Source organism: Hibiscus syriacus, unplaced genomic scaffold, assembly GCF_006381635.1.
Source record: "Hibiscus syriacus cultivar Baekdansim isolate YM2019G1 unplaced genomic scaffold, ASM638163v2 tig00000738_pilon, whole genome shotgun sequence".
Taxonomy (NCBI): domain Eukaryota; kingdom Viridiplantae; phylum Streptophyta; class Magnoliopsida; order Malvales; family Malvaceae; genus Hibiscus; species Hibiscus syriacus.
Genome location: NW_024061816.1, coordinates 1,244,934 through 1,269,747, shown reverse-complemented (window position 1 = coordinate 1,269,747; position 24,814 = coordinate 1,244,934). Strand labels below are relative to the sequence as shown.

The 24,814-nt window shown below is 32.3% G+C and overlaps 2 protein-coding genes and 1 pseudogene across 3 annotated transcripts; all 3 read left to right on the top strand.

Moving 5' to 3' along the window:
* The first annotated feature begins 8,952 nt into the window (after window positions 1-8,952).
* On the top strand, window positions 8,953-11,760 carry LOC120213163. The gene is made up of 5 exons (XM_039211310.1): window positions 8,953-9,234; window positions 9,986-10,275; window positions 10,350-10,439; window positions 10,796-11,154; window positions 11,264-11,760. Exons 1-5 carry the CDS (start codon window positions 9,012-9,014, stop codon window positions 11,526-11,528), a joined length of 1,227 nt encoding a protein of 408 aa, XP_039067241.1. The 5' UTR covers window positions 8,953-9,011; the 3' UTR covers window positions 11,529-11,760.
* An 8,077-nt stretch (window positions 11,761-19,837) lies between these two features.
* On the top strand, window positions 19,838-20,658 carry LOC120213868 (annotated as a pseudogene).
* A 1,943-nt stretch (window positions 20,659-22,601) lies between these two features.
* LOC120212538 (ethylene-responsive transcription factor 1B-like) lies at window positions 22,602-23,290 on the top strand. 2 transcript variants are annotated; one of them, XM_039210822.1, is made up of 2 exons: window positions 22,602-23,142; window positions 23,175-23,264. In XM_039210822.1, the coding sequence occupies exons 1-2, from the start codon at window positions 22,604-22,606 to the stop codon at window positions 23,224-23,226; spliced, it is 591 nt and encodes a 196-aa protein (XP_039066753.1). In that variant the 5' UTR covers window positions 22,602-22,603; the 3' UTR covers window positions 23,227-23,264. The 2 variants fall into 2 exon arrangements, with proteins under 2 accessions (XP_039066753.1, XP_039066746.1); XM_039210815.1 differs by having other exon boundaries at window positions 22,602-23,290.
* Window positions 23,291-24,814: the final 1,524 nt, after the last annotated feature.

Sequence of the window (24,814 nt, the reverse complement as noted above, 5' to 3'; positions counted from 1 at the left end):
TTTTTATAAATGTTATTGAATTCTCTTGATGTTAGTTGTCATTCTCAAGAGAATATTTCGATTTTCTTCGTATCTTTGGTTTTAATATGTTTGTTTTTGTATGAGTGTTTTGCTAACTATTATCTTCATTTTTCTCTGTACTCTGGGTATGTAATATTTTTATTTCCTTCTACTGTTTAATTTTTTTTGGTAGCAAAAAAGGGCTGGTCTAGTAGCAAGTATTGTTGTTCCTCCGAGTGTCCATATCCAGACGAAGAAGCTCATGAATACCTTTGGACGGTTGACTGATCATCGAGATGTTTGGGGATGATGTGCGGCCTATATGCGCTATCGCGTTGGCTACCCTGTTAGCCTCACGGAAGGTGTGAGAGATTCGAACGTTCCATTGTTTTATTAACGAAATCTAGTTGTTATTGTTAAAAAGGGTAAACTACACATTTAACATTTAAATTATCAGTTTTGATCCGTTTTAATATTTAATTTTTTTAAAGCTATACATAATATTCAATTTTTGTTTCATTTTAGTATCATGTTATTAAAAACTTCACATGTTTAGTACTTAAACTATCAATTTTGGTCTATTTTAGTACTTAAACTTCCATGTTTTTCAAAATTTAACGTTAAACTTTGAACGGGTACTAATTAAAACGAAAAAAATAAACTTTAGGTATAATTTTAAAAAATTGAAAGTCTAAGTACTAAAACAGAATAAAACTAAAAATTAGGTACTAAACACATAATTTACCCTAAAAATATATACATTATCTGCGGGTATTTAGCATTGCACTTCCATGTTGAAAGTGATTATATATAAAATTATTTATTTGACGTAAAATTCTCAAATGTTAAATACACATTAACAAATATATTTTTAGATTAACATGATAAAGATATTTGACCGACTCGAAAATTTTACATGCGTAACAAGTATTATGATATTGATAAATTCAGTAGGATCATTTAGCATCTCTATTTTTTAGTACTAATTAACTCGATTCGTAACTACCAAAGAAAATCTGAATAATTATATTAATTTCAACAATTTATGAGGAATAATTTAAAATTAATTATACAAAATCCTTTTATATATTAGAAAAAGTAAACAAATTGTGCAACTATTAATTAAAATATTTAACATTACTAGAAAAATAATGTATATAATCCGGTACTTATAAGGTAGTGCAAAATAATTATTTATCTTATCATTACAAACTAAAATATAATTCGAGTCTAAATTCTTAAATTTTATGATTAAAATAATTTAAATTAATATTTAAGTTCAAATTAATTGACTTAAAATAAAATATGAACTCAATACTCAAAATTGAAGAGGTGTAAACTATCATAACAATTCTCAACCTCTCTATGCAACTTCAATGTTCCAACAAATATGATATAATATATTTAAATATAATTAATGTAATATATAATTATATGCGTATTATATAAATACTCATAAAACGCATTCATACGGTTAAATGTTCTAAAACATTAATATTTAAATTATTCTATATTATATAGATAAAATTTTATATAATATCCATATTATATAAATTTTAGATAAAATTTTAATTTAAACTTTAATATATCTCTTTAATTTTAGATAAAATATTAATTTAATCTTTGAATCAGACCAAAATTCTCCAATGTTAAATATTGTTAATCATCGTCATTGGTTACCGTCGGTCGTCATCGACGATAATTGAACCTTCAAATTTCTACTTCACTCCTCTTTAGACACTTGAACATAAATTTGATGTTTGTTTTTTTTTTAATATTTTAAATTATACAAATCTAACTTAAAATCTTTAACTTCATTTATAATTAAATTATAATAATAAATTTATCATTAACATTCATTTAAAAATAAAGATACTAAAAAATCTAAACCTATATAATAATCAAATCCATATCATTTTATGATAATATAAATTTAAGTGAAATATCAATTCAAATACTTTTTCAATCCACTCTGTTATGACAAGAAATGCATAGGCTGAAAGTAGAGGGAGGGGAACGTACAGGGATTATTGAGGAGGGGACTAGTGGAACAGATGTACGTTAAAATTTTAAAATTACAATATGTATTAAAAATTTTCTATGTATTTTTATTGAAGATTTGTTTTCACGTCTTAAATTTTATAAATTCGTCAATTTCTAAAATTTTAGAAATTTATTCTCTTATATAAAATTCATCGTACGTCCATGGGAAGGTACAGTTTCTCCTTTTATGCCCGAAACAAATAAGAATGGCAATGAATTAGGTTAGGTCAGATTTTTGGTAAACTCAGCCCTACTCGAAATTCATATTCTCCACCTAAACCTGAATCTAACCCAAAAAGCATGTACCCTTCACTTGATTCAATCTGACGCGAATGGTATATGTCATCCACTCAAATCCAACTCAACATGAATTTTTAGAATATAAATTTGACCTAATTCGATATCATTCCTATATAATTCAACCTGACCGGAATTCGAAATTTTCTTTAAAATATTTGACCCTATCAAATTGAGTCAAGTCGAAATCCATCAATTTCGAATTAAATTGATTTTCTTATAAAAAAAACATCTTGGAAACAAGAAGGGAAAGACATGAGTATTTCAAAATAAAATAAAAAATTGCTCAATTATCATTATTTATTGGAACTCAATAAGAATTCCATTAAATAATCTTTCTAATTTTATATATAGTATTGTTAAAATATTAAAAAAATATTTTTTTAAAAAATAATATAATGTGATTATATGATAATATTTATTTAAAATTTTTATGATATTAAAAACATAACTATTAAGTTTGATTCTTTTAAAAAAAATCTTTTACTATTAAAACCACTAAATAATAATTAAATCAGTACTAAACTAATAAAATTGAATAGCTTTGACATATATACGAGTTATTAATAATAAATAAGTCTTCACATTTTGTTAATTAAGATGATAAATAAAAATAAATAATTTGCAAATGAATTAGAAATATAAAAGAGTTAGTCTTAATTGATTTTAAGTTTGAATTTAAGAAATTATTCAAATTAATATTTTATCTATGTTTATATAATTATAAATAAAAAGTTATAGATTTAATTTATAGAATTCTTAATTTTTTAAGATATTAACAATAAATATATTTTTATGATTTAATTATAAAGGAAGTCAAGAGTTATAAGTTATATTTATGAAATTTGAGATATTTTTTGATGAAACAAAACATTAAATTCATGTTCAAGAGGTCAAAGAGGAGTGGATTGAAAATTTTAAAGTCCAATGATCGTTAACAGTGATGGCCGGTAACATGTGACTTTAACTGGATTTAGAGATTTGTATGATACTTTAGCTATAATATAAGAATAAAGTTAATAATTTATCTAAAGCTTAAAGGTTAAATTAATATTTTATTTAAAAGTATAGATTAAACTAAAAAGTTATTTATTAATTAACATCTCAAATCATCAAATCAGAATCATCATTGTAACGTCTTAATTTTTGGGTTAGTAGTTTAGGGCTAACCCAAGAAGGTTTTGTATAAGGCCACTAGCTTTGTAGGAAGCCTTAGTCCAAGCATGGTTGAGAATGGGCTTGAGATAGGCCCACAAGATAATAAAAATGATATTTTTTTGAATTGGAATCAAATGATAAAGGACTATGAGAGTTATTATCCCATTTGTTGTCTATAAGGCTAATTTTCATTCAATTTTTGTGATGTCGCTGGGGAAGAAATAAGGAAAAGTGAGCCTTAGTTTTGATCCCACGTTTTTCTTTTTCTTCTTTATTTTTCTCTCTTGTGGCTTGAGGAAAAAGACATAGCTTTGTGAACCCTTCATTTGTATTATGAAAATCCAAGGTAAGTGGTGAAATCTTCACCTCTTAAGCTTTCATCCAAGTATTCTTATTCAAAATTTTGGCCTTGGAAGCCATGGTTGGGGGTTTATGAGCTCAAAAGTGTTCATAACCCCTTTTTAGAGCTTATGAATCATCTTTATGTTATCCTTAAGCCTTTAAATGAGTTAGTAACCCATTTCATTGTTTGTGATTAGTGAAAGAAGTGGAAGAGAGTTCCAAAAGAAAATACAAAGAGAAGTTTGCTCTTGGGTGATCTTAGAGTGTTTCCACAACTTAGGTGAATGATAACACACCCCTAACACTTCTATAATGCTTGTAGATCAATATGTGTAGTGTTGTTACTTATATGAGTTTATGAACCATGTGGGTGCATTTGGCCTTATAGCATGAAATTGGATGTTTGATGTTGTTCATGTATAATGAAATGACCTTTTATGACTCTTTAACTCTACATAAGCTTTAAACATTGTTTGAAAGTCTTGGGAGTGTCTTAGAAGTGATTTGGGGAGTTTCACATGAAATAAACAAGGCTTTCTAGGCTTATGGTATAGGTATTGTATGAACAATACCGATAATTTTCATCAATAAGGTTAAAATCAGGGTGCTTTTATAAGGTGGTATTGATACTCGTTCTTGGAGTATCAATATCGTTAATAGGGTATCAATACTCGGGGCTTAGTATCGATACTAGAGGACCAATTCAAATTCTAGTGAGCTAATTTGGTATCGGTACTCGGTTCAATATCGATACCATAGAGGGTAGTATCAATACTTTAGGTAAGAGTATCGATACCCATATATTTTTATAAAAATGGAATGTGATTTTGGTACCGATACTCGAGGAAGTATCGATACCATTGGAGAGAAATATCAATATCATAGATAGGAGTATCGATACTAAGTAATGTCTTAGATTTAATATCCTTTATAGGATAACAAACAATGAATATCAATTCCCTATTTTGACACAACTATCGACTATCACCTATATGTTACGGAATCTCGAACTTCCTAGTGAAGTTAAAGAAGTGAAGGTTACAAGCTCTTCTTTTGTCCTTTTCCATGTCAATCATCTTGTGAGCGAGAGCCCTGAAAACCATGAGTCTACCAACTACATGGGGAACTATAACCAAGGTAACAAAAACCCCTACTAGACCACTTACACAATCAACAAGGGTATATTTGTGTGTTCCGTCAGATGAATAGTTAAGGACTAAGATTCTTCGTAGGGGACATTGTAGTCCGTTCTCTATCCATCATAAAGGGAATAAGATGTACCAATACTTTTGTTAGCTATATTGGTGGCCGTGTATGAAAAATGAGATATTTGAGCGTGTCTAAGTGCTTGGCTTGTTAACAAGTTAAAGCCAAACATCAGGTTTCATCAAGGTTGTTTCAACCTATCCAGATTCCGCAGTGGAAATAAGACAGAGTGACCATGGATTTTTTTATTAGGTTACCGATGACTAGACAAAAAAACGATGTAGTTTGGGTAGTGGTGAACTGATTAACCAAGTCTGCTCATTTCCTACCAATACAAATGATTTCACCTTAAAGAGGTTAGCTAGATTGTAAATTCAGAAGATAATACATTTGCATGGAGTACCGTTGTCGATTATTTCTGAATGAGATCTACGTTTCACTTTGAGATTTTGGAAAACACTTCACGAAGCCTTATGTACCAGACTACACTTTAGTACTACCTTTCACTCGTAGACTGATGGTCAGTCCGAGTGTATGTTTTAGATTTTGGGCATAATAGACCTTGAGGGTAGTTAGGAGGACCATTTCCCATTAGTAAAGTTCACTTACAACAACATTTACCACTAGAGTATTCAGATGGCCCCCTATGAAGCTTTGCATGGAAGAAAGTGTAGAATGCTCTTGTGCTGGACAGAGTTTAGTGAAAGGAAAATGATAAATCTCGATTTGATTAAAGAGACCAAAGAGAAAGTTAGGCTACTTCAGGGTCGATTGAGGGAAACTTTTGATCGAAAAAGGTTGTGTACAAACTTGAAACGTAAGGATATAAAGTTTGCAGTATGCGATAAAGTTTTTCTCAAAGTGTCACTTTGGAAAAGAGTGTTGAGGTTTGGGTGCAAAGAGAAGCTGACTCCATGCTTCATTGAATCTTGTGAGATTTTGGACAGAGTTAGACCCATAGCCTATCGACTAGCTTTGCCACTAGAGATGGAGAGCATACATAATGTTTTCCATGTATCAATGCTTCAAAGGTATCGTTTCGACCTATCACACATCATTTCGCTAGAGAATATTGAGGTGAGCTAAGACATTACCTATGAAGAGTAGCTAATAAAGATCTTGGATCGAGAAGTCAAAGAATTGAAGAACAAGAGGATTCTGTTAGTGAAAATCTTATGGAAAAACCATGGGGCTAAAGGGGCGACTTGGGAGACCTAGGAAGATATACAACTCCAATATCCATATATGTTTTATTTAGGTAAATTTCAAGGACAAAATTTCTTTCTAATATGAGAGAGTTGTAAGCTGATTTTTGTGTTAGTAGTTTAGGGCTAACTTTATAAGGTTTTTGTATAAGCCCTCTGGCTTTGTAGGAATCCTTAGTCCAAACATGGTTGAGATTGGGCCCACAAGATAATAAAAATGGTATTTTTGAATTGAAATCAAAAGATTAAGGACTAGGAAAATAATTAACCCATTTATTTCTACAAGGCTCATTTTCATTCAATATTTGTGATGTCAATGGGGAAGAAATAAGGAAAAGTGAGCCTTGGTTTTCATCCCACATTTGTCTTCTTCTTCTTCATTTCATTTCTTCATTTTTCTCTCTTGTGGCTTGAGAAAAAGGTGATAGCTTTATGAACCCTTCATTCCTATTTCAAAAATCTAAGGTAAGTGGTAAAATTCTCACCTCTTAAGCTTTCATTCGAGTTTTATTCTTCAAGTTTTATCATAAAAGTCATTGTTAGGGGTTTAAGATGGGTTTAGGGCTTATGAGTTTAAGAGTGTTCCTAATCCATTTTTAGAGCTTAGGAATCACATTGTTGTTCTCCTTAAGCCTTTAGATGAGTTAGTAACTCATTTCATTGTTTGTGATTAGTGAAAGAAGTAGGAGAGAGTTCCAAAAGAAAAGACAAAGAGAATCTTGTTCTTGAGTGATCTTGGAGTATTTCCACAACTTAGGTGAAAGGTAACACGCTCCTAAAACTTCCATAATGTTTCTAGATCAACATGTGTAGTGTTGTTGCTTGTATGAGTTTATGAAACATATGGGTGCATTTGGGCTTATAGAATGAAATGAGATGCTTGATGTTGTTCATGCATAAAGAAATGACATTTTATGACCATTTAACTCTACACGAGCTTTAAACATTGTGTGAGGGTCTTAGGAGTGATTTGGGGAGTTTTACACGAGAGAAACAAGGCTTTCTAGGCTCAGGGTATTGATATTGTATGAATGATATCGATATTGTTCGTTAATATGGTTAAAATCACGGTTCTTTTGTAAGGTGGTATCGACACTCGTTCTTGGAGTATCGATATCGTTCATAGGGTATTGATACTCGGGGTTTAGTATTGATACTAGAAGACCAATTCAAATTCCAATGAGCTAATTTGATACTAATACTCGGGTGAGTACCGGTACCATAGAGGGTAGTATCGATACTCTAGGTAGGAATATTGATACCTGTATATTTTTATAAACATCGAATGCAATTTTGGTACCAATACTTGGAGAAGTACCGATACCACCAAAGAGTAGTATCGATACCCTAGGTAGGAGTATCGATACTAAGTAACGTCTTAGATTTTAGTATGCTGATTTGGTATCGGTACTTGGGGTAGTATCGAATCCCTAAGAGAAAGTAGTATCGATACCATTTGGCTGAGTATCAATACCGACATAAAAGTGAAGGCCATAAACCTTGCTCTAATCAAAGGACTCGGGTAAGGGTTAGGGTTGAATGGGAAACTTCTTAATAAAAGCTTGCAAGTGAGAACACTAATAATTGTGTGATAACATAAGATATTTATGAGGTAAGATTCCATAAGACTTATGCCTTGTTTGATACTCGACAAGGACACTCGAGTCGCTTGTGTACGACAATCATCTAGTATAGTAAATGATTATCGAAATATATCCAACTTAGTGCATGAGCACTTAAAAAGCTAGTTGGACGTCATGATGATACTATGTGACCTCAACGTGTTCTGAGTACCTTAGAGGGGTATCCTAGCTTGACAAGGGTCGATGCATTGTGACCCAGACCTAGCCTGAGATACTAGTGAGATGTTGATGTTATGTGACCCAGATATTACCTAAGGTACCTTCAGTAAACAAATAGTGGTGTGAGTTTTGTGATGCTATCGTGACCCCGAACTACATCATGATGCTTGCTTTCGTTGTGTGTTGAATGTACTCTTATGTTCGTAACTATACTTATGGCATGTTTGTTTGTTGAATGCATGTAGTATAGTTGTGTTATTTGTGTGGCACTAAGCTCGTAAGCTCAGCGTTCGAAATGTGTTTCTGTGTGCATGTTCTTAGGTGTTGATCAAGGAGCTCATCGTCAACTTGCATATTTCAGACTAGAACTATTCCAAAATACGTCTCGAGTAATTATAGTGGGCATGTATTATCATAGACCCTTATATCATGTTGAGTCGTAAACTCTATTTGAATTTATATATTTTGAATATACTTATGGGAGCTCCCCACATTTTTTAAACATATTATACTTTTAGATTTTATTATGTTTTTAATTATGGTTTAAACTATGAATATGACGAACGTTTTTTAAAAAATGGTTAGTCACTTAGGTGGTGTCATATAATATTCAAATCTTTCAGATTTCGAGTCAGACCGAATTAGGGTGTTATAATTATCATTTAATGTTTTTGAATTTTAATCAATAATATCTAATATTTTAGAGATTAAAATATTATAAATCAATAATATAAGTGAAAAGAAACATTATTTTTTAATGTAGTGAGCAAAAGTGAATGATTATGAAACAAAATTGACCATTTAGATAGTTTACCTTTTTTTAAGGGGGAGAAGAAGAAAGGGGAAAACTTTCCCCTGCGTATTTCTATAGAATTCAAAGGAAAAATCTTGAAACTTTCTGAGTTTTATAGACAAGAATCATTTGAAGGAAGAAAAGTTGCAGATTAGTCGAGAGAAAATGGGCGACAATCTATTCGAAGGATTACCACCGCCATCTCATCACCAGCAACTAGAAGAAAAAGAAAACGAAGAAGCACAAAAACACGAAGCCAAAAAAAACAATGATCAAAATTCTTTTTCTTTGAAGACAAGTAGTAGCACCAATCACAAGGAAGCTTCTCCAACCCCAGTTCTGAAAAGTGCTCTCAAGAGACCTAAGCCTAGTGAATCTAATCCTGAAGGTAAACCCCACCCATAATTCGATGAATTCTTTTTCTTTTCTGGGTTCATATAATTTTATGTCTTTTGTTTGATTTTGAATTACATTTGCTGCAAGTTTATTTGCTACTATGAAGTGGAAATTGAAATGGGTTTTTAATTTTTGCATGGTAAGAATGTGATTTTAGATGATAATTTTGGGATTTTGCAGCATAATTCAGTTCAAATTTTGGTTTTTTAGCAGGGGTATAATTATTTCCGGGTTAGGGATTATAGGGGCTTGAATTTTGAAAGTAATTTTGTTATTATGCATTAGGTTAATATGTATTGCAATTTGGAAGAAAGTGCTTTGAGAAAGATAATTAAATATAACCTTGGGTTTTGTGAACATGCAATTATCTTAGCATTTTATTCGTTGGTTTATGAGAGACTAGGAGCAAACTGAGATGAAATTTTGAGTTCCTTGTGTTTTGGTGTTCTGAAATTTGAAATGGAAAGCAAGAAGGATGTAAGTCGGCAGATTGATTCGGCTATGTTTAATAACATAAATCAATTCTAATTGTATTGGTTTCAATTTATAGAAGGATGTATATGTATAGTTTTCTGCATATGGTGGTGTATTCCTTTTATTATATGGTCTCTTTTTTCTTCAACTGAATAATAAATAGTGCATGTCTCTAGTCAAGTCTCAACGACTTCCCCCTGAAAGTTATTTTTCTTTTTGGCTAAACTCTCTCCGGAAGTAGCTGATTAGTTATGTATTGTACTTCCCAGCTGCTGTATTAGAAAAACGCTTGAGATTTAAGATGACAACAGACGCCTCAGAGACACAAGTTATTGAGGCAATGCAGAAGATTGCATCACATATCAAGAATCCCACCAAGTTTTCTAAGGCTTCAAAGCTTGCCATACAGTTGGTACAGTCTGGAAGCGTGAAGGCCGGAACTAGTGAACATTTTTTTGCTATATTGGAGGCTGCAATGTCATCAACAGCTTCTTGTACTGATTCTTCAGTGCGAGGCGATTATCATTCGCTGTTCACCGCAGCACAAGATGCAGCTGAAGTATGATTTTTGTTTGTATTACAAATATAAGGATTTCTCACTCGAGCAGATTCTCATTTTTTGTTTCCTTGCAGTGCCTACACAAGAAGCAGAAGAACCAGCTGACTGTTTGGACATTTAGGGCAGTGATGGCGAATGACTTTTTAACTGATGATAGCTTTGTGGTACGAACTTTACTTTTACATTTAGTATGTTTTGTAGTCACGGCACTGTCAGTCACAAATTATTCATTTTTCTGAGTTCATTATCTTCACAAACATGAGACAATTATATGCAGTGATGCTGGTGTCTGGTTTATTTTTTGGCAGAAGTTGGGGATATTGGAACGGTTTAAGTGGTATTGTAGTGTATTTTTATTACTGTAAAATGTAGATCTTGAAAATATCATTGACTTCTGTTGAAGGTTATTTCCTTGACTAAAATGCTGTGACAGTCCTGTTTAAACTGATTCCCATTTCCTACTCATACAAAATTTGTTATTGATTGTGCGTTTATGTGTTGTTTCTGAACTTTGTTACAGTTTTCAAAAACAGCTAGTAAAATAAAAGATGAAATATGTAGCCTTCCATTTGCGACTGAGGAGGATGACATGGATGAAGCTGCTACCCTGAAAGATGAGACAGAAACTGGCAATGATGAGGATGCCAAACAAGCTATAGTTTCTTCAGCCGAAGCAAATAACAAGGATGATTCTGATCCATTTGGGCTCGATGCTCTAATTCCTAGATCTGGGAAAAAAGATGATAGAGCAAAAGGAAAGAAAGATGTGACAACTAAGAGCAGGAAAGATGAGGAAGACACTAAGAGATTTCTTCAGTCAAAGAGAGAAGCCTTGATTTCTTGTTTGGAGATTGCCGCTCGGCGTTATAAAACACCATGGTAAGTGTTCATTGTTTGGTGCTGCTAATTAAAGGATAGGGAACTCTGCTTTTAGATTGTTGCTTATGTTGATTTTATTTAGGAGATTAATTGCTTGTATTCTTCTTAGGTGCCAGACGGTTATAGACATATTGGTAAAGCATGCATTTGACAATGTAGCAAGGTTTACATCTCAACAACGGGATGCCATTGAAAAACTATGGGCTTCTGTTCGGGAGCAGCAAATCCGTAGGAAGCAAGGGAAATCTGTTTCAGGAAAACTTGACATGAATGCTTTTGAATGGCTTCAGCAAAAGTATTCTACTGAGAAAATCAGCATTCGGCATTCTGTTGGAGCCAGTGGGGACCGCCGTTGTCAACAATGTCTTGGTTAAACGCTTCTGCTTTCCTGTTAACTCTTATCCAGAAAACAAATTGAAATCATTGGTCGGTCATCTATTAATCTGAATGTAAAACACGTCGTGTAACATTTTTAAACGAGACAATTCAGGATACTTGGTTACTTCCCAGCATGTTTACTTGATTTGATTTAATTCTTCAAATATAGCTTTACTGGATTCTGTGATGAGTAATTGAGTCTGATGAAACACAATAGGCTTAAGATCCTAGGGATGTGGTTATCCTTTCAAGGGGGGTTGAAAGTAGGGTGTATGGTTTGGAACAGACAAATCTTCGATATTTTTCATTTCATCGTATATGGCAAAACTAATCATCTTCATTATCTAGCTGTTAATATTATTCCAGTGCTGGTCTAAATGGTATTTTGACTGAAGAAGTGTACATGACACATCCATCTGGCTATGAGAAGGGTGATGACAACCTTGTATATAAGTTACATAAGGCGATTTATGGCCTGAAACAAGCTCTTCAGGCATGGTTCGAAATACTAAAGCAATTTTTAGAGGCTGAGCATTTTGTGTTAGCTAAGTCTAATTCCTCATTATTTGTTAGGAAGACTACTAATCATGTAGTATATTTAATGGTTTATGTAAATGATATAATCCTCACTAGTGATAGTGAGAGTGCGATTCACTCAGTTGTTGAGCAACTAAATAAGCAGTTTGAAGGATCTTGGCTACATTTTTTCCCAAGTATTGTGTTGAAGTTTGCTATGAGTCTGGTGGTATTGCGTTGAGTCAATAAAAATATGTGGGAGAATTGTTGCATAAGAATAGGTTTGCAAATGCAAAAGGACTTTCTACTCTTATAGTGGCAAATTGCAAACTCTCTGCAAATGAGAGTTCTCCTCTTGATAATAGTGCACAGTTTAGGAGCACCATTGGTGCGTTACAGTATGTTGTGATCACTCAACCAGAATAGTGTTTGTTGTTAATCGAGTGTGTCAGTTTATACAAGCTCCTCTTGATGTTCATTTTCAGGCTGTGAAGCGGATCCTGCGTTATTTATAGGGTATGATTGATTTTGGTCTGTGTTTTTCAGATTCCTCTCGGCTTGCTTTGACTGGGTTTACTGATGCAAACTGGGGGTTGGATGTTGAGGATCGACGCTCCACTACAAGTTATTGCATCTATTTTTGGAGGGAATCTTGTTTCTAAAAGTTCTCGCAAAGAATAAGTGGTTGGTCGTTCCACAGCAGAAGCGAAATATCGTAGTGTTACTTGTGCAACTGTTGAACTTCTTTGGCTCGAGTCTTTGTTGGAAAAGTTGCATGTTGTCCCTCATGGTCGCCCTACGCTTTGGTGTGATAGCTCGAGTGTTGTGGCGGTGTGTGCTAATCTGGTTCTTCACTCGAATTTCAAGCATGTGGAACTTGATTTGTTTTATGTAGGGGAGATTGTTGCAGTTGACAAATAGCAAGTTCATGAGGTCCTAGCTTGTGAACGGGTTGCAGATGTGATGACGAAGCCTTTGTCCTCATCTTTGTTTTTTATGCATAGACGACAGTTTTTGCTTGTCCAGCTTAAGGATAAGAGTTTTCCGTTTGTCTCTTTTCTATGCAACGAGGTTGTTAAACTTTAAAATGGAGTTTTAAAGGTTCTGTTGTAGGGGGAATGTTGGTGTATAGTCTAGGTGACGTGCATACTTTTCTCCCTTTATGCATGAGTTTGTTAGAAGTTGGTTAAGAGTTTAGGGTTTTGGTTAACTGTCATTTCTTTGGTGCACTAGTCCATTTGATTGAATCTACAGAACCTAATTGAATTATTAATTTTAATAATTATTCTGTAGTCAAAATTTAACATGCACAATGGAATTATTTATATTTAAAAATAACATATTTAAAAATGACACTTCTTTATTTATTTATTTAATAATTTTTCCTTCACCGAAATGACTTTATGTGAAGAATCATCATCTTATGTACAGTAGTCTTCGACGGCTTGACATTTTCGACTTTCTTTGCATTTGTTTCTTCAAACACATTCTAGTGTAGATCAAATGTTGTATAAATTATATGTTTATTAGAATTATTTGTTCCTTAATCTCAATATTGTTTGTGGAATTATTTTTTACTGATATTGTATTATATATTAATCCTAACAATATTTATGGGATTATTCTTTTCCATTAACGGTTTTTCTAGTATTGTTTCCTTTTAAATTAAGATGGGTCTATAGCGTACGTTACATACCATTAAAGCGACACACAGAAATACATCACTAATTGTATTGTTCTTTTAAGTAAATATTAAAAGGGTAAATTATAAGTTTAATACTTACACTATCTTTTTTATTTCGTTTTATTACCTAAATTTTATCTTTTTTTTCAAAATCATTAACGAAAATACTGATGTGGCATTACATGTCAATTTTTTTTATTTATTTAATTTCCACATTATCTTTCTATTTCTCCGTTGATATTTTAATTAATTTTATTCAATCAATTAAATGGCGACACATGTCACCAACTATGAGATAATTTATATTAAATTATTCTAAAAAGTATATTTATAATATTATAAATTTTAAAATATTTATTTAATTTTAAAATCATATTATTTACTCATTTGAAATAATATTAATTATTTATTTGAAATAATATAATTTTTAAAATATATATTTAATGTTTAATAATATTATACGAAATCAAAGGGATAGTTTTAAATTATTTAAAATTAAATATATAATTTAAAAATAATATAATTTCAAACAAATAATTAAAATTATTTTAAAAACTAAGTAAATATTTTTATAATATTATAAATATACTTTTTATAATGATTTCATATAACTTTTATAAATATATATAAATTATTTAATTATTTTTTTCTAAATAAAGTGAAAATAGTCTTTTAATTTAATAATAATATAAAAAAGTATTAAGTTCATTATAATAAAAATATTATATTATAGTTGAGTGGCTAAGCTTTCAGTCATTAATTTAAAGTGTCTCATATTTGAATCTTATAATGATTGAAAAATATTAAATTCATGGTGATATTGTTATATAAGTTAAATACAAAATGTGATGAAATTTACCCAAATGACTAGCTTACTTTAATGGTTGAGTGATTTGTTTCTCATGTAAATGACCCAAGTTTAATTCATACTAGGTGTAACGCTCTAATTCGATCTGACATAAAGATCGAAGGACTATAACACTACACAGGACCACCAAAATGGCTAACCCAAAAATTTTCTTTTAAAACAATACTCAACATGATTAAATCGAAAATCCATAATATAAAAACGAGTTTAAACATTTAAATACAATGTTTACAAAAATATGAGCACCATCGGTAAATCCAAAATACATAAGTTTGATAAATAAAGTTATAACTCAAATACAAATAAGGTCTCTGTGAAATACATGCAAACTAATATGTATCTAAGACATACTATGATAGAAAGATCCAAGCTGAAAGTCATGAGCTGGTGATAGCTCCTCGACCCATTCTCCTAAGAACATGTGGATGGAAACATATTTCGAATGTTGAGCTCACAAGCTCAATACCACATAAATAACCCTAACATAATATATGCATTCATTACATGAGTTTACGAATAAGTATAAATATGAATATGCAAGTACATTTACACATAGTCAAAGTTAGGCATCGTGGTGTAATCGGAGGGTCACTTAGTATCCCGAGACTCACACCCCTCGATAGTACCTAAGTTACCCTAGATAATACTCGAATCACTTAGCATTGGAATCTTCATTTAGAAAGGCCCTCATTACCTAGTACTTAGGATGCCTTCGGGGTCACATAGCACTAGAGCCTACGTCCAACTAGTCTACTCCTAAAAGTACTTGGAATGCCTCTGGGTCACATTGTAACACCCCAACCCGTATCCGACCCGGATCCGAGTCCGAAGTGTCACATTGACTTTTCAAAAACCTTTACTTGTATAAAATAGTGAGTAATTTAAAATTTATTATTACATATAACTTATTCAAAACCTTTATCGAACTATTCAGAGCTTATACAATATATTATCTTGAATACATGCCAACTAGAAATTTATGTATTAAAATACATATTATTCACCTTTCTTCTGATCTGACCTTTGGTAAGAATAACTGACCTGTCTTGCTCCACATTGCTCTTTACTCTTCTCACTTTGGTAACCTACGTGTGAAACAATCACACGCTAAGTCGATGACTTAGTGAAGCAATAAACATAAAATATAAACTATATCTTGTAATCATGTATGAACCATTACTACTATCACTCATACCCTTATTCATGTAACAAATCCCATATGCAATATATATATCATTACATATACACACATATATTCCTCACTCATCATTTTTATCATTAGCCTTATTTCACTATCCATATTACTATCATTTATATGTGTTGATCATATCCTCTTGAACTTAACCTTGTTAACCAACATATGCTTCGTGTAACCAAACAATACACATATCATCATATGACTCGTGCAATACACATATCAACATATATCACAAAAGCATATTTTTCACATGTAATATATTTATTGTTATATCTTTGTCTAGCCCATGTACATTTCTGAGAACTATAGATATGAGAGTTTACAGAGGTTGTGCACTAATGATGTCACCACAGCTCGTATAAATGCACCGAAGTGCCACGTAGAATTGCACCGTAGTGCCGCGTAGAAATGCACCGAAGTTCCATATAAGGTTGTCCCTAAGGACCACATATCATTCCTTAAGAATTATATACATATGCCAAGGATCAAGTATGTGTCTCAAAAGACCTCACACATGTTCCGAAGAATACATATATATCCCGAAGGACCGCGTAGACCCTCGACTCTTGGCATGCCAACTATACCTCTAGCTCTCATGACACATAACATGGGCATTAATCTTTATGTTATCACACATTCACATATACACATAGTCTTTTTATTACATTTTTATAAGATCACACATAGTCAAGTAGTTCATTTCCATATAAATCACACATACACGTAGATCACTTGCACGTAGAACATCTTTATATAATCATATGATTCACTTTAACTTATCACATATACTTTTTCTTTCATATATCTCATGGCATTTATCACATGGCTCTTTATTTCATTCTCATATGATCACATAATCATGTAGTTCCCTTCTCCTATCACTTTGCATGGTTTTACATAAACATATATCATACCTTATTCATATATATATATATATCCGCAAATACATGTAAGCCCATATTTTCTTACCTTATAACTTACGTTTCATATGCATGTAATCTTATGACTTATTGTTAAATAACTCAAATAACATTGTATTATTACATACTTTGTTCCATAACAATATATTTACATACCTTATACTTACCTAGTTTACTCTATTTCACACATAGTCACATAATCACGTAATTTACTTACACATAGATCATTTTCATACCTAAATCATATAACACCAAATTCTTTCTCATAAAGTTATATTTTATATTCATATATTATCATATTATCCTATAAGTAAATACTTATCTTATGGTTTGGTATTATCATTTATACTCAATTCCTTTCACTAATATATTATTCTCATATTACTCGATAGTCTAATCTTATTTAACTCATCACCTTTCTCATATAATCATATAAATCTATTATATTGATTCTTATAATTGATCACGTATACTATTAACATGTATGGTCACCTATCATATAACCTATTTCACATTCCCATGCAATCATATAGACCATTCATATTAATTCCTATACTTATCATAATACATGTATTCACACAATCATTTAACACATATTGTAATATATATCACATATACCCAAATCAAACATATGCCTATGATCATAAATTAATGCATTCTAATATAGGAAATAGACTCGTCGCAAGTCTTATTTCCATTAAACATCATAAACTAACTTGTATGCATTCACCTGAGCCTCACTAAGTTCCAATCCACTTTTATACTTTCATCTCTTTCGATTGAATCTTGACTTGATAATCGTTTCGGGACTTGTTCGTGCTCGATATCTATATGATCATACATTGATACATATCAGTATCTAATTGATATACTCCAATCTATCATTTCGTAGACCAAAAGAAAGGTATAATTAATCCGGTTATTTTTATTTTTCTCGCAAATAGTGTGAAAAACAATACCGACTAGCATTTTTTGACCGCGCCGCCTAGGAGATGGGTGTCCCAAAAAGGACCAACTTGCTGCTTGCTAGTATGTCAAGCAACAACCTGTCAGTTTTCATATTTAATTAATATGTAATTTTGAATAAAAATTAAGGAAAATAAATAAGAAACTATGTTCGGTCTAAATAAGAGAACGACTACATTAAACTAAGGGATGTAAAATATGTTTGTTCAATCTATCGGTTTGGTTAACTGTTCGGATCGAATGACGTAAAATTTATGAATTAAGATTTTTTTCAAAGTTTGATTAATTTGTCATTAATTAAATTAATCTAAATTTATAAATAATATATTTTTAATATTTAGTGTTTTTTAGTTTAAATAATTTGATCAATTAATTTAGTTAAAACCTAAGTTTAAACACTCCAAAGTCTAAGTAATATATATAATATTAAATATTTAATAATTTCAATTAACTCGATTAATTAAACGATTCAAATTAATCAATAATAGATAATCAAAATTTGAAAAATCATTAATAGTTAACTGCCTGAACATAAAATTAACTGACAGATTAATAAAAAGTTAACATAAAATTAACTGACAGATTAATAAAAAAAACTTCAATTTAATTGATTAATTCGTTTAAAATCGAAGTTTGAACACCCCTAATTATATATTCTATTTATAATATCATATATTAAGTTTCTTTAAAAATTTAAACTTTTTTGTAGACTTTTACTTAAATAAATCTTTAACAAATCGGAATTGTTCCAAGCACATTCTTCAAAATTCGTTTCCTGAAAATCTTATCAAGGCAAATGGCTAGCAAAATGTTGAATGGAAATTATTTTGACTGAAGAAAAATGTTCTTGTTTAGACCGCTTCTTTCGTCTTAAATGATTGTGTCTAAATCCCACTCCCACTCGTGCAACCAAAATAGTTTTACAATGGAAACCAAACAAACCCTTATAAATTAATGGTAAAGTAGACATAAGTCCCCCAACTATAAGATGCTATTTTGTTGAGACTCCAAACTATTAAAAGTTATAAAATGGTCACTCGATTATTCATATGTTTCAAACTCGTCATTTTTTGTTAAAATTTTGACGGTCATATAAGCTTAACGTTAACTGGAATATTATTGTCGTTTGAGATTATGAGATCAGATTTGATCATATCTCAATTAGCATGCTAGAGTCATGCTTAGACTACCATCGATTTTTAAAATGGAAAAGGACGAGTTTGAAACATATGAATAGTCGAGTGAATATTTTGTAACTTTTAATAGTTGATAAACTTAACAAAACAACACTTTATAGTTAGTGGATTATTTTTAAATTGTAATAGTCGAAAGACTCAACAAAGTAACAATTAATAATAAGGAGAGCATTTGTATACTTACCCATAAAGTTACTTGCTGTTTTGGAAGAAAGTTTGAAATACTCAACATTTCCATTATGGGTTTTATATATTTAAAGCTTTAATCTTAATGCCTATAATAGGCTAATCCACAAAGGAAAATTGACTCCACATACACAAAACCCTCGAAAAAACCTCCAACTTTTGTTTGCTGAATGAAGCCACGTGTCACATTTACTCGAAATGTTTTAGATATAATTATAAAATATATATTATCTGTATCCTATTAAATTTGTTTCTTTTGTGTTATAAAAGTGTCTATTAAATTTTTTTCTTTAAAAAAATCAACAATTTTTACTGTGCACATTTTCTTTTCTACCTTTTGAATTTTTCAAACAAAGTAAAATTTAACTTTACGAGGATAAAATGATATTGTTGAGAGAATGATGCAGGCTCACATGAATAAAGAGTGTGCTTGTGTAATGCCATGCTTGTAATGCCATGCATAAGCATGCAGCTCATGCATGTCCAGGTTCTAGAAGTTAGTCTGGAAGCTAGGTTGTTATGAGTTTGTTAATCAGTTAGGAGGTTTTCTGTATTGCTAAGGTTGTGTATAAAAATAGTATTTTATGCTGTGTTGAGCAGAATTCTTGTTAACGAAGCAATGAATTAAAGAACTCTTTCCTTGCATCTTGAAACAAGTCATGCAATATTCCACTATGGTATCATTCGCCAAACGGTCCTGACTTTGTTTTTTCTTGCGCTGCATGGAGTTCGCTGGCTCTATCGTGACTGCTTCACATCTCTCACTTGATCCCCAAAGCCCCTGCACTTGTGTTGTTGGCACTGAGAGTCCTAGATCATGTTAAAGATGAAGGTGATTGAAAAGATCCAATCTTCGCCACAAAACCAAGGGAAAGTGGTGTTTTCCTTTGAGTTCTTCCCTCCAAAGACTGAGGATGGAGTGGAGAACCTGTTTGAAATGATGGATCGAATGGTGGCTCATAATCTGTCTTTTTGCGACATCACGTGGGGTACAAGTGGTTCGACGGTGGATTTCACTTTGTACATTGTTAACAAGGTGCAAAACATCATATGTGTTGAAACAATGATGCATCTCACTTGCACCAACATGTCTGTCAAGAAGCTTGACCATGCTCTTGAGATCATCAAGTCCAATGGCATTCAGAACGTTATCACCCTTCGAGGCGATCCTCCTCATGGCCAGGACAAGTTTGTCCAGCTTCGCATGTGCCCTTGATCTGGTTATACATATTAGAGCTAAATATGGTGACTACTCTGGCATAACGGTTGCCGGTTATCCAGAGGCTCATCTCGATGCTATAGGAGATAACGGTGTGGCGACACCAGAAGCTTATCAGAACGATCTTGCGTACTTGAAGAGAAAGGTTGATGTAGGAGCTGATCTGATTGTTACTCAATTGTTTTATGATGAGATTACTGTTGCCTTAGAGCCTATCAAGGACAACGATGAAGCTGTCAAAGCCTTTGAGATTCACCTTGGAATAGAAATGTGTCGCAAGATTTTAGCTAATGGGATTAAGACGTTACACCTTTACACGTTAAACATGAAGCAGGATCACATCTTGAAAGCTAATGGTATGGTCAATTGTTAAGAGTTTTTTGAGTAGTTTGTTTACATTTAGAGTCTGCTGGGAGTTCAATTTCTTGCTGTCATTGGAAATAAATTTTGTTCGTACTAGTTTTTTTGTGGATGTGTTGCACGCTGTTGCATTGCTGCCTTTTTTGGATTGTGCATCATCATGATTTGTTGCTTCTATCTCAAAGTGTCATGGGACTTAAAAGCTTCACAGCCAAGTGTCCATGAGAATATATATATATGTCAAGGAGCCTTGTATAAGAGGTGAAGAAGAAAGAAATGAAGGTGAATAAAAAGAAATGAAGGTGAATAAGAAGAATGAAAGGAAGCATCGACACTTTCGATTCAAGTGAACGGAAGGAAGCATCGGCACTTTCGATTCAAGTCGAACGGAAGGAGGCGTCGCACTTTCGATTCAAGTGTTCATCTTTTCATTAAGAAGGTTGAGAAAGTAGGGAGAATGTTGAGAGAATGATGCAGGCTCACATGAATAAAGAGTGTGCTTGTGTAATGCCATACATAAGCATGCAGCTCATGCATGTCCAGGTTCTAGAAGTTAGTCTGGAAGCTAGGTTGTTATGAGTTTGTTAACCAGTTAGGAGGTTTTCTGTATTGCTAAAGCTGTGTATAAAAACAGAATTGAATGCTGTGTTGAGCAGAATTCTTGTTAACGAAGCAATGAATTAAAGAACTCTTTCCTTGCATCTTGAAACAAGTCCTGCAATATTCCAATAGATATTAATACAACACATTTCTTATACACATTTTTCCTTTCTAGAATTACGTAAAATATCAATGATGGACAATATAAATGAAACAAAGTAGATTTTAAGAAATCATGAGTAAATATAACGACGGTGGAGTTGCTTAACAAATGTGGACACTGTGTCACATTACTCTAAATATTTTAAGTAGAATTATAAGATATATAGAATTTAAGAAATTATGAGTAAATATATTTGACTGGTTGAACGTCATTTTTTTCTTTTATATTTTTGTAGATCATAGATTCTAAATTTATTAAGAATATTTGTCTTTTTCTAAAGTTTTTATTTTTTTCTCCCTTCCAAATAGGATTAGAATTAAATTTAAAATCTTTTATTTTTAAAACAAATACTAAATACATAAATCTAGGTACATTATATTATCATCTTCAATTTGATTTGACATTTTCTAGATGCTTCACATTCATTTACTAAAAATTAATAAGATTGTGGTATTTTAGTGGTTTATTTTTCTTTTATTTAGACAAAAGAATTATATATGGTAGTTTGGTGGGATGAAGGAGATGACCAATTGAGAGGTTGAACCGAAGTAAAAGAATCTTCTTTTTCAGTGTTACATGATAACTTATGTACGTACTCTTAGAATTAGTATCTAATTTATGGTGATAATAATTATCTATGGATTGTCGAATTAGATAAATTTAATTATCAGATAATAAATTTAATAATAAATTACGTGAGTCTATCACTATTACGTTAAAATATAACGTTAATAGATTGTAGTTGATAAAAAAATATAGAGTTCTAAAATATTTGAGAAATTCCAAAAAAAAATTCAGAGTTTGATAGACACTAAGATGCACAAGTATCCAAGCATTGGTATGGCAGTGGACAATATAGGCAGTAAGATGCAGCATCCCCCATTGTCCCCGCCTTTGCTAGCTTCTAATGTCAAGTGGGAGGGAAACCCTTTATCTACCGACCAAATAATCAAGCTGACGACTCATTTTGAAAGAAAAAAAATGGTATGACCTGGCCGCCATGGCCTATTTGATCCTTTGACTCACGTGTAGCTACCTCATTCGAGAGTTCAATTAACGACCAAATAATGCTTCTTTGAAAAACCCTGTGTGTATATTCATGTATTTCACCACTTTTTCATCCTCTATGACCTTGTCATCATTTCAATCCCCCTATATATATCACACAAATCACCTTATTCAAAGTGAAATAAACATGGATTCTACATATTTCCAATACCCAAATTCTCAATTCTCATCTGAGTCATCTTCTTCCTATGTTTCTCAATCAACCTCCTTCACTCACTCTCATAACCATGCTCTTCCCTTCAACGAAAACGACTCCGAGGAGATGCTTCTCCTCGGAGTCTTGAACCAAGCTCCAATGACGAGCTCTTTCGATACCGAGTCGGTTAATAATAACAGCTCTAGAGACGACCATGAAGTGAACTCGAAAGCGAATGAAGAAGAGGTTTGTTATAGAGGAGTGAGGAGAAGGCCATGGGGGAAATATGCAGCTGAAATAAGGGATTCTACGAGGAATGGTGTTAGGGTTTGGCTTGGAACCTTTGATACAGCCGAGACTGCTGCTTTAGCGTATGATCGAGCTGCATTGGCGATGAGGGGTTCCATGGCTGTACTCAATTTCCCCATGGATAAAGTCTACGAATCGCTTATAGAAATGAACTATAGATTCGAACATGGTTGTTCGCCTGTTTTGACGATGAAGAAAAGGCACTCATTGAAGAGCAAAAAGGGGATGGCTACGATGATGAAAAAGATGAAGAAGGTGAGGAAAGAGAAGGAGATTGTGAAGATGGAAAATGTGGTGGTGTTTGAGGATTTAGGTACGGATTACTTGGAGGAACTTCTTACCATTTCCGAGAATTCTACTTTCTACTGATTATAATATAATATTTATTCAGATAACGCACATATTTTATAAAACTGATTGTTCGAATTTAAATTCTTAAAAAAATGATATTCCACTCTACTACTAAGGTCAGTCAATAAAGGTCAGTCAATAGATTTATATTTTCGAAAATTCTGATTAATTGAAAGTTACTTTCATTTATTTAACATGTTTTCAGTTATAGATGTTAGGAGATGTAATTATCATATTTTAAAAATATTAAATTATTTGAATCGAGTTCATTCTCTCTTTTTCCTGTTTAGGTATGGAGGAATAAGACTTTTTTTCTGTATAGGATAATTGCTATTTGCAAATGTTGAATATGGCGAAGGATTCAAGTTTTTTTGTTGGACATTTGAGTTTTTTGTTTTGTTGTTATATGTCAACTTGGGCAAGTGGACAAATAACTTTACTTGCTACATTCGTTTTCATGTTCCATTAAGATGGAACTTTGATAATGACAATTATTGTCTTATAAAAATACATAGATGTTACTCGATATGTTAGGGATCAACATAGGGTTTGGCAGGTCATTTTCTTTTTCCATCTTGATTTCTAGGTTTTCATCTTTAGATCGATTTATATCATATACTTAGTTTTGATAGATAAATTCATAGTCTTCTTAAGAGATATTAAACTGCTCATTATTTGAATTAACCCGTTAATGTTTGACATGTCATTTTTACTGTGCTGATCTCAATGCAAAAATTAAAATGTTTTGTTTGATTTGAATATAATATTCGGTGATGTTTCATTTATTTGGGTTCGTTTAAGTTAAAAAAATCACTCGAATAAGTTTTTTTTTAATTTTATTCACATAGTTACTAAAGATACTATTTTTTTTACCCATTTTTTTATTGATATTATTATTATTATTATTTTATTTATTATTATTATTATTATTAAAATTATTATTATTACAAACATGCCAAAATTAGGGCCCAATTACAAATCTGGAAGCCCAACTGAAACCCTAAACCAATTTAGAGTTTCAGCTAGGGTTTTCTAAACCCTAGCTCTCAGCCGCCTCAATCTTCCAGAAGGCCAGCCGCCGCCTCTGCTCAGCCGCCACCTCCACTTTGACGCTTCAGCTGCTGCCACGCCGCCGTCAGTGCCACGCCACCTCACCAAGCTTTCCAGAAAGCCAGCTGCCCCTCCTCACGTCGAAGCCCTATGGTGAGTCACCACTATAGTCCGGTGACTCACCTAGGGTCGCCATTTGGGACCGGTCCGAGAGCTACACCGTCGATGGCTATAAAAGCCATCGACCACCTGCAGAACAACAAGAAAACGAAAACGGAGCAAAACAGAGGAAGAGAAGAGAAATCAACGACTATCAATAGCCACAACCACGACAAAAAACAAGCAACAACAACACCCAACAGCAGCCAAATAAAGAAGGAGAAGAGGAAAGGAGACTTACCAAGGAACTGCTATCATCGGAGCCTCCCTACGTCTTTGAAACCGAAAGGTCGAAGGTAAAGAACCTTAGATCTACACGTTTTGGTAGTGATC